This window comes from Nicotiana sylvestris, chromosome 4 (assembly GCF_000393655.2).
Source record: "Nicotiana sylvestris chromosome 4, ASM39365v2, whole genome shotgun sequence".
Classification (NCBI taxonomy): Eukaryota; Viridiplantae; Streptophyta; class Magnoliopsida; order Solanales; family Solanaceae; genus Nicotiana; species Nicotiana sylvestris.
The window spans coordinates 125,612,000-125,622,859 of record NC_091060.1 but is presented as its reverse complement, the minus strand read 5'-3'; the positions used below and the strand labels follow the sequence as shown (position 1 = coordinate 125,622,859).

Sequence of the window (10,860 nt, the reverse complement as noted above, 5' to 3'; positions counted from 1 at the left end):
AATTTTTAGAGAAGCATTCACAACCAAAACTTCAATGATTAAATTAAGGTCTAAAAATAAATAAATCCTCTTCACGTTACCTTTTTAGTGAAACTTATTTTTTCATGAGAAGGTAAAGACACGGCAACTTTTTTCCTAATTTTTTCATTTTTAAACTTACTATATAATGCCGTAAAATAAACTTTCAATCGTTAAATTGTTCACGGTGTCTTTTACAAGGTTGTTAACAGTTGATCATCTGATTCCATTTCCAAATTTAGGTTGGAAACAATTAAATCTCGTTTGGTCTTATTTTCCTTTATCTTTGTTCAGAAAATTTGAGAAGCTATTTAATTTTTTAATTCGACAAATTTACTACAGTAGTTATTTGGGATTTCAGTAAAAGAAAGAGAGACGGAAAAACGTAAAAAAAAAAAAAAAAGGATACAGGAGGCGGTACTTATTTATTTTAAATTTTAAAAAAAAAACAAAAAAAAACAGAGGAGGGTAGATTGCACCTTTCTATGCAACCTACAAAAAAAAAAAAAAAAAATTAAAAAATCAACTCAAAAGCTAGTGGGGGAAGAGGGGGGGGGGGGGTGGGGAGGGTGGGGACGCAATGCTCCCGACCTGCTACCAATCGGCCAAGAGCAAACTAAACATAAGGCATTTTTTTGGATTAAGAAATAAAGATATGTATTCTTGTTAGTGCCAAACAACAAGCAGTTAAACTAATAGCCTGTTTGGCCAAGCTTATAAAATCAGCTTATTTTGAGAAGTGATTTTCTCAAAAGTACTTTTTAAAAAAATGCTTTTGATGAGAAACAGTTTATGTTTGACTAATTAATTTAAAAAGCACTTTTGAGCAGTAATTAGTGTTTGACCAAACTATTGAAAACTGCTTCTAAGTGTATTTGTCTCAAAAGTGCTTCCCAGAAAAGTGCTTTTGGAGAGAAGCTATTTTTTTCTGCTTCTCCTTAAAAACACTTTTTTCCTTCCAAGCCAGAAAAAACACGTTTGACCAAAAAAAAAAGCTTGGCCAAACAAACTATAATATTGGTTGTGAGTTGTGACTATAAACTAAACCAAACAATTAAATTAAAGATAAATGGTCGCCCTTGTCAACTTCCTTTCTTGATCCCTTTTTCAAGAGCAATATGAGACTTTTTTTCTTATATGTGGAGTGTGAATTTGGATAAAATTAAAACAAGACTTTTTGCCCAAAAATACTTGTTTAAGGACAGAAATTACTCACCATAATATTGCTTCAAAGAGGGATGCCAGCTCTCATGTTATTCAATATTCCGCCCAAAAATCTGAGATGTCTTTTTATAAGAATTTTCAATTTTTGGGCAAATCCCTTATTTGGTTTGCTCTGATTTATAATGTTTTAAATTTGGTTTAGTGATTTGAATACCATATGCAAGTTTTAGCTTTTTTCGTATCTAGAATTACACACATAAGATGAGTGATGTAGTAGCTTTTGCTCAAATTATTATCCAAAATGTTCGTAACATTTGAATTTTTTTAAAATGTAGAATAAGTTATAGTCTAATTATTTAAAAATTCAAGCCACACTAAACTCACTAGATATAATGCACAAAAAATGTAGCATCCACCTAACAAGTAAAAACGTAACCAACAGAAGCACCCAGCTTTGCGCGGGCAAAAAATTTAAAGAGTCGTGTCTTAATTATTCATTTCCATCTACTACATTAATTAGAGAGAACTGTAAAAGAAGTATGAATTTATACAATTTCTGAAAATTAAAAAAATGAGAATGTTCACCGTGACGTTTTAACAAACAATGGAAGTGGTCGAGGATTCTGTCTTTGGTAAAGGGCCAAAAAGTCATTTCATTAGGATACTTTTATTCTTCTTTTCTTCACAGGTACCAAATAATTAATGAAGTTAGTAATATGACTAACTTAAAACATAAGTACAAAGTAACAAACATTAAAGTGCTAATTAGTTTCTTCTTGCCCTTATAAATGTGTTTATCGGATTTAGGCATCCGAAATTGACTTGTTTGATTAATCAAGTTTATGGCGGAAGTAAGGTTCCATAAGAAGGTTCTCTATTGGCACTTATCAATGTTCAGAATTTGAAACATTTAATCATCGGCGAAAAATACTCAATTTCTTTTATTTTATTTGGCACTATTAAATTTTTTATAATCTTAAGAATGACACGTTTATATTTTTTAAATAAATTTCTTTTATAGGTAAATAAAAGCTATGACGTATTTAAAAATTTTAATCATATAAAATAAATTATAATATGCTTAAACGTATAAATTTGAAGTCTTAGTAGTAATTTTATGTGGAGTCAAATTGAGAAGAGGGAGTACTAGTTATAAATATAAATATGCTTACCTATCTAAACTCTGTCACTTGCTTTCATTTCAACCTTTTCTCTCTACAATGAAACTTGACACTTTAGCTACACTCCTATGGCTAACACTCATTTCAACAACTGAGTCAACTCAGCCACCTTTCTCCTGTGACTCGTCTCTTCCTCTAACCAAATCCCTAAAGTTCTGCCAATCAGCTCTTCCCATCAGTGTACGTGCAAAGGACCTTGTCTCTCGACTAACACTAGATGAAAAGATTTCCCAACTCGTTAACTCTGCTCCGGCGATTCCAAGACTCGGTATTCCGGCTTACGAGTGGTGGTCGGAGTCTCTTCACGGCGTTGGAGCTGCCGGAAGAGGTATTTTCTTCAATGGGAGTATCAATGGAGCCACCAGCTTTCCTCAAGTTATTCTCACTGCTGCTTCTTTTGATGAAAACCTTTGGTATCGCATTGGCCAGGTAAGAACCAATACAAACTCAGTTTGTTTAGTTTAACTTGCATAATGTGAATAAAATACTTTAGGTAATTATCCATGATATTATATATAATAGGATTAATAACCTGAAAAATAATGCACAACTTATTATATACAAGTTAAATCTATTATTTACTTCACTTTTCTAGGCTTGTGTGTGTGTGTCGGCAGATCTCGAGATCTTTATAGTGTATCGAAATTCAATTATTGATTGATAAGTTATCCTTTTTCCAAATGAGTTACTTAAAGTTTCTATTTTTAAGTATAACGATTCTTTTAAAATTCAGGAAAAGAAATTATAAGCAGTCCATCTTCAATTTACTATATCTCTTTAAAATTTTCTAACTTGTATATAATATTTTCTCAAATCTCTTAATTAAGGTCTGGTTTAGATAAAGTCATGGTGATATATATATGTATATAGTGAAGTTTCGAATGAATGATTTCATATATATAACACAAAGTAAGGTGTCATTGAAATGAATTCCAATTTATCCTCAGGTGATAGGAAGAGAGGCAAGGGGAGTGTACAATGCAGGAGAAGCAGTAGGGATGACATTTTGGGCACCAAATATAAATATATTTAGGGACCCAAGATGGGGAAGAGGGCAAGAAACAGCAGGGGAGGACCCAACTATGACTGGTAAATATGCAATACGGTACGTGAGAGGAGTACAAGGTGACAGTTTTGAAGGTGGAAAACTCAAGAAAGGTCACCTTCAAGCTTCTGCTTGCTGCAAACATTTCACTGCTTATGACTTGGATCAATGGAAAACCTTGGATCGCTTTAGTTTCAATGCCATTGTAAGTACTCTTTCCACTTACTGAATTTATTATTGTTGTTGTCTATCTCTCGCTTTATTACTGTTTGAACAATCTATCATTATTTATTCAAAATAAAAAAATATGGTATTACTAGTATTTTTTTTATGTAACTTTAAAATATGTAGTTTTGTAGAGGAATATATAGTTTAGCTTTTACCCTCTATGACCAATTAGTAATCAGTAACCAACCATTGGTACTGTTTTCCAAGTTTGGAACACTTTCTTGTCTTGGTATATTTTGTACCTTTCCAAGGATAGAAGCAATAGTCACGGGCTTTTCTTAATTAATTTAACAACCCCGAGATGGGTTTTTGATCTTGGTGCCTTGTCTGACAGATTTTTTGTTATAAAAGAACCTGGGAGACACTTGTATCCCGTTTGTCACTACTCTCCATAAACTTTTATCCAAATATTTAACTTAATCAAAACAAGATTTTTAAACTCTTTCGAAATCGTGTGATGCTCACTTGCTTGACGTGGATGACAAATCAGCATCCACATCAGATTCTATGCCAAAATAATATTATTTAACAAAATTTTAATTTCATAAACAAAAAATAAAATAAAAAAAGCAAAAAATAAAATAAAAAAAGCCAAAAATTAAAATTAAAATTAAAGAAAACCCCTCCTCCCTTCTTCAAACTCACCCACTCAACCTTCTTAAAAGAATAACCCACCTGCCATGGCTCCTCCACCATGAGTACTACTACTTCCTTCACTCCTTTTTAAAAAAAAGTTATCTATCCATGAAATTTGAATTTTGACTTATTCTTCTACCTCAATTTGGAAGGGCTGTGAAAAAAAATTGAAAGCTAAAACCACCGGAAAAAATGAAGGAGTCATAGAGAAAGGGAAAGACATGATAGAAGAAGAAATACATGCAAAGGAGAAAATTTAATGAAAGAAGGGACGAAGAAAGATAAAGAAAAGGGGAAGGGAAAGCGAGAAAGGGACTGCCAGAATAATAGTCGGCCAAATTACAACCTTTTTCCGTCTATCTCTGTTTGTGCTCGTTCTCAGCCCTTTGTTTTTCTGTAACGTTCTTGTTCTTGAATAATCAAATGGTCTTAAGAATCTACAGATCCTCTAAGAGCTTCGCTCCTTACGTCAAAATCATTAGTAGGTTGCTTGACTCGTTTTGGCTTCTATTTCCCTCTCGTCACTCTTTGAAGAAGAAGAAGAAGGGGGGGGGGGGAGAGAACGACGAAGGGTGAAGGGGTTGTAGAAGGGGGCAGAACGAAGGGGGATTATTTATTGATTTATTTATTTTTATTTTTTAATAAAGAAAAATCATCGGCTCACGTAGCTAATGTGCGAGTAAATCACTCATTTTGTCCACCCCAGCCATATCAATACCACTTAAGCTCGGTTAACGGTCAGAAGAGTTTAAAAATCTTGTTTTAACTAAGTTAAAGTGTCTGGATGAAACTTTATGAAGTATAGGGATCGAGAAATCGAAACAAATACAAATGCCTCCCGGGCTATTCTGCTCGTAAATTACTGGTCTGAAAGAGAAGAGTGTTCTAATATTTTGGTATTGTCGGTCGAGCGGACTACAAATTTTTCTTACCGACTGTTATAAATAGTGTTTAAAAAAAAATTCTTAGTAAACTTTATGAGACACTTTTTTGGCTTTTCTTCTTTTCATTTTCCATTAATTCTTGCGTACTTAGTGGGGTGGATTAGGGTCGTTGTAGGACCATTTAGAAAATAGACTAAAAAGTGGGAGTCCCCAAAAAGCTAACTATTCTTTGGCTTCTTTTTAGGATAGGATTCACACTTTTGCTGCTTAAATCAGATATTTGGTCCCTGAGAAATGAAGTATGTAAATCTCCAACTTTTGGGAAAAGAATGAAGCATGAGAATGAGGCATTTTACACGTTGTACCTTTATTCTTTTTGTCACCTATTCACTTTAAGATTTAAGGAATCTGCAATTTTTATATGTAATCTTGTACTGCAATGTTTAGATTTCTTTTTTCTTTTTTTGTCATCCTGACCTCTGGTATTTTTGATAATTAATTAGGTGACCCCTCAAGATATGGCAGATACATTTCAGCCCCCTTTCCAAGATTGCATACAAAAAGCACAAGCTAGTGGAATAATGTGCTCTTACAACAGTGTTAATGGCATTCCAAGTTGTGCTAATTACAATCTTTTGACAAAAACGGCTCGTCAACAATGGGGTTTTCATGGGTAATTCTGAAAATTAAATTAGTAAACGTTTACTTACTTTTGTAATTTTACCTACGTGTCCATTTTTTAACTCGTTTGAATATGATAGGTACATCACATCCGACTGTGATGCAGTGCAAGTTATGCATGACAATCACAAGTATGCCAAGACACCAGAAGATGCAGCTGCATTTGCACTTAAAGCTGGTATGGTTGTACCCTGGAAAACTGTTTTGCTTCGTATGTTGTCAACTTTCTTCATAAGATAGATAAAAAAAACTAAAATTGAAGCTCAATCGTCTCATGTACCTTTTAATTATTTATTGAATAAACTGATTAAATTAGTCTTTGGGACAAATCGATATTTTACAAAAGAAAATTTGAAAACAATCCACGTGCTCTCTGGTCTGTATTGGGCCTACGTTGGAAATTATTGGAGATGTGGACTAGCTATATATTTGGGCCCAGAGTAATGGCCTTGTGGGCTGAAAGGAAGGCAAAATAAAGTCCAAATTTATAGCAGAAGGAGACTTCTTTTCTTTGACTATCCAATAGTGAGTCCTACTGATTTTGTCTTATCCTTATCAATGAAAGGGACAATATCCAAATCGTAATACATTTCTACAAAATAATTCTCTCTTGAATAATATAAAAAAGTATTTATATGATAAAGAAAAAAAGAAAAATAATAGAGAATCATGTAGTAAGACATGAAGAGGCACTAGGCCCAAAGTATTTATTAGAACAGGCCCAATCAATTTAGCCAAGGATAAGTAGGATAAATTTCTCTGTAAATAATATAAAACTAAAAAGGGCAGATATCACTTTTAGCGCTGCCTGAAACTATTTACATCTGGTAGCCGCAAAAGTCTATAAAATTTATATGTATTTTTGTATATAGCATATCGAAATGTGTATATATAATAAAAAAAATACATTTTTTGACTATTATTTTAAAGAACGGCTATATGGCGTCATTTTTTCAGCTAAAAAGACAATATTTATTTGTTATGCAATATAAATTAACCTAGTAAAAAATACTAATATCAAGCTAATGGAATGGACTAACCATCTTGTTTACAATGTGATGGGAATTGAAATTTCACAGGCATGGATGTAAATTGTGGGGATTACTTAAGGAAATACACAAAATCAGCAATAATGCAGAAAAAGGTTTCAGAAGCTCATGTAGACAGGGCTCTTCACAATCTTTTCTCTATTAGAATGAGGTTAGGACTATTCAATGGCAACCCAACAAAACAGCTCTTTGGAAACATTAGTCCTAACCTGGTTTGTGCTCAACAACATCAAGAACTAGCCCTTGAAGCTGCAAGAAGTGGCATTGTCTTGCTCAAGAACACTGGCAAACTCCTTCCTCTTTCCAAGGCTAAAACCAATTCCCTTGCTGTCATTGGTCCTAATGCCAACAGTGCTTATGTTCTTCGTGGAAACTATGACGGTCCTCCTTGCAAATCTATCGAGATTCTTAAGGCATTGTCGGGTTATGTGAAGACAGTGCAATACCACCCGGGCTGCTATGCAGTTAACTGCACGTCTGTTGCCATTGATCAAGCTGTCAACGCTGCAAAGAATGTGGATTACGTCGTTTTGGTCATGGGGTTGGATCAAGGTCAAGAGAGGGAACAATTTGATCGCGATGACTTGGTGCTCCCGGGGCAGCAAGAAAAACTCATTACTAGTGTTGCTAAAGCTGCAAAGAAGCCTGTTATATTGGTACTACTCTCTGGAGGTCCAGTCGATGTTTCTTTCGCGAAAATCAACCCCAAAATAGGAAGTATTTTGTGGGCTGGCTATCCTGGTGAAGCTGGTGGACTTGCTTTATCTGAAATTATATTCGGTGAACATAATCCTGGTAAGAGTTGATCAGTGATCACTTCTTCTTTTCTTTCTCTCTATAAAACATGCTTGATGTTAATAACAAAGGCTTTTCTTATATGTCAATGTATAGGAGGTAAATTACCTATTACTTGGTATCCTCAAGACTTTGTCAAAATACCAATGACAGACATGAGGATGAGACCTAATCCAGCAACAGGCTACCCTGGTAGAACATATCGATTCTACAAGGGTCCCAAAGTTTTCGAGTTTGGCTATGGTCTTAGTTACACAACCTATTCCTATGAGTTCAACTCTGCCACTCCTAAAACAGTTCAGCTAAATCAATTATCAACCACAAAGACAGTTCAAGATTCGGATTCAATCCGTTACGTGTCTGTGGAAGAAATGGGAATAGACAACTGTGAGAAGGCAAAATTCTCAGCTCATGTTAGTGTCAAAAACTCAGGGGAAATGGATGGTAAGCACCCCGTACTACTTTTTGTGAAGCAGGACGACAAAGTTCAAAATGGAAGTCCTGTAAAACAGCTAGTTGGATTCCAGAGTGTGAGCTTAAAGGCAGGAGAAAATTCTGAAATTGTGTTTGAGATCAGTCCTTGTGAACATCTTAGCAGTGCTAATGAGGATGGATTAATGATGATAGAAGAAGGGTCTCGTTACCTTGTCGTTGGCGATGCAGAACACCCCATTAACATCATGATCTGAAACCAGATTTTCTTGGTTGCAAGAGTTAATTCTTTTCTTTACCTGTCTTTTCTTTAGCTGAACAAATAAAAAGTTGAATTCAAGAATCCTCTCTAATAGACTTGGAGGAGTGGACATGTTGCAGCAACAGCTAAAAATAGAGATATCAATTATTATCAAGATAAATTTGAGCTATTAGAAGGGGAGCCTTGGCGTAACTGGTAAAGTTGCTGCCATGTGACCAGGAGGTCATAGGTTCGAGCTGGAAAATAGTCTCCTGGAGAAATGGCTGTATATAATAGACTCTTGTGGTCCGGCCTTTCCCCGAACTCCGCGCATAGCGGGAGCTTAGTGCACCAGGCTGCCCTTTATAAATTTGAGCTATTATTCCCTCTTTGATATATTGCAAGATATGTATTTTATTCTCTACCTTTTTGAAGAATCAGAAAGTTTTAGAAAAGTTCAAGTACCAACCACAAGGATTACCTGATTTTAGTTTTACACATTTACACAGCAGTTTCTTGTTGAGTTGAAAATGACAATTTGGTGTATCCTTAATAAATTATATGCCAACAATGTAGAAAGCAATAATAGATGACAAAACAATCAAACACAAATTTTCCTCAAAGGAACTACAGTTACAGCACTCATGTCGGATGTGAAAGCAGCAATGACAAAACCATGATTACTGGTGGCATGTATTTTAGGTGTTATATGTATGAAAAGGATTGAGCATCGACAAAATCCATGTCACTGTTCCCTTTAAAGTAATAATATATCAGAATTAAGGTAGTTTTGTGTTCTAAGAAAAAGGATCAAGTTCAGAGTAGATTGTTTGAAGAGAAAAAGGCCAAATTTGCGCCCTTATAATCCAAAATTGACCAACTTTGACCTTTATTACACTTTTGCTCTAGTCTCACTCCCGTCATTATGAAAATGTCTCCTTTTTTACCTTGACCCCTGATGGAGCTTCAGCCCGAGGATAATTTTAAACCATAATAAAAAAAATTGAGTGGTAAAAGTGAACCTTTTTTCTTAATGAATTTGACACGGGGAGTTCACTCGTTTCACATTAAAGCTCGTCAATAGTAAGGGCAAATACAATACTTTTTCCTAACGGCAATGATATGAATGAACCAAAAGTTTAGCTGAGGGGGAAGTTGCTTAATTTCAGATAATACAAAGGCAAATTTGGACCTATTCCCTTGTTTGAAGTTTTTGCCTCTTGCTTTACATGTTACAGCATAGATGATGAGACTACTACTAACACAAAGTTCAAAAACAAGACAGAAAGCATAGTCCAAACATGAACAAAGAGGAGGACAAGAAACAAGACAAGAACCATTAAAATCTATTGAAGGCATTAACAATCACATGCATGCATGCCTTAAACGTTTCACTTCCACTTCCACACATGTATTGAATTCTATATGGCAAAACCATCAAAGGAAATGTTAGTTATTTGGCAACTCTATAGATACTTCTTCCATTGCAGTAAATAAACGCTTGAAATATTGATTTCCATAACTTTATCTTGTCCTTGTATCTTCAAAAGTTTCTTTTCTATTCACTCTAAGAATTTCTACAAAAGTAATTGAAAGATTTTCCGATACTTTTATTTTATTGAGCTTTATGTATTTATGTATTAGTAGTGATTAGTTGTAACTAATACATTGGTTAGTTAGAAGTAGTTGTGGCATGAGGTGAGACACACATGTGTCTATATATACATGTACATATCTGGAACCTTCTACGCATAATGTGAATATACAATACATTTTTTGTAGCTCTCTCTGTCTCTCATTTGTTTTCATGGAGCTCATCATAGAACTCCATTGTCACTCACCTTGAGCTCTCATCATCTTGATATGGTATCAGAGCACGGGAGCTCGTAATCCCCGAAATTCCCGATTTGTATATCTACATTTTTGTCTTTGCCCTAATTTCTTTGATAATTTTGATTTGCCCTAATTTCGAACAAAAATCGCGCAAATCAGCGATTTGCCCTCAATTGTTCACATTCTCTCGTTCGATTTCACCTCTGTTCTACTTTCTCTCGTTCAATTTCATCTCCGTATTTTTAGATGGCAATTCTCGATCAAAGTGACCTAACTGATGTAAACACACATGCAAGTGCAGCTGCGGCGGACGGTGGAGTTGCTAATGCTGGAGTTGACATTAACAACCCCCTTTACCTTCATCCTTCTGACAACCCTGGGGCTATGCTGGTTTCTGCACCTTTTAATGGAATTATATATCGCCTCATGGCGGCGTAGTGTTATGCGGGCCTTATCCGTTAAGAACAAGCTTGGTTTTATTAGTGGGGAGTGCAAACGACCGAATTCTCAGTCTGCCGATTATCGCCAGTGGATGCGATGTGACAATATGGTCACTTCATGGATCTTTAATTCCCTTTTAAAGGACATCGCAGATAGTATTGAGTATGCAAATAACGCTGTTGAATTATGGATAAAATTGGAAGATCGTTACGAGAAAACTAATGGTGCTAGA

At 34.9% G+C, this 10,860-nt stretch overlaps 1 protein-coding gene across 1 annotated transcript; it reads left to right on the top strand.

The window, feature by feature from the left end:
- Window positions 1-2,364: 2,364 nt before the first annotated feature.
- LOC104231301 (probable beta-D-xylosidase 7) lies at window positions 2,365-8,822 on the top strand. Its single transcript, XM_009784272.2, has 6 exons — window positions 2,365-2,792; window positions 3,311-3,613; window positions 5,660-5,829; window positions 5,918-6,015; window positions 6,917-7,681; window positions 7,778-8,822. The coding sequence occupies exons 1-6, from the start codon at window positions 2,403-2,405 to the stop codon at window positions 8,368-8,370; spliced, it is 2,319 nt and encodes a 772-aa protein (XP_009782574.1). The 5' UTR covers window positions 2,365-2,402; the 3' UTR covers window positions 8,371-8,822.
- Window positions 8,823-10,860: the final 2,038 nt, after the last annotated feature.

Coding starts and splice junctions, on each gene's coding strand:
- LOC104231301 (XM_009784272.2), top strand. CDS start 2,403: ATGAAACTTGACACTTTAGCTACACTCCTATGGCTAACACTCATTTCA. Junction 2,793..3,310: donor TTTGGTATCGCATTGGCCAG/GTAAGAACCAAT, acceptor ATTTATCCTCAG/GTGATAGGAAGAGAGGCAAG. Junction 6,016..6,916: donor TGCATTTGCACTTAAAGCTG/GTATGGTTGTAC, acceptor GAAATTTCACAG/GCATGGATGTAAATTGTGGG.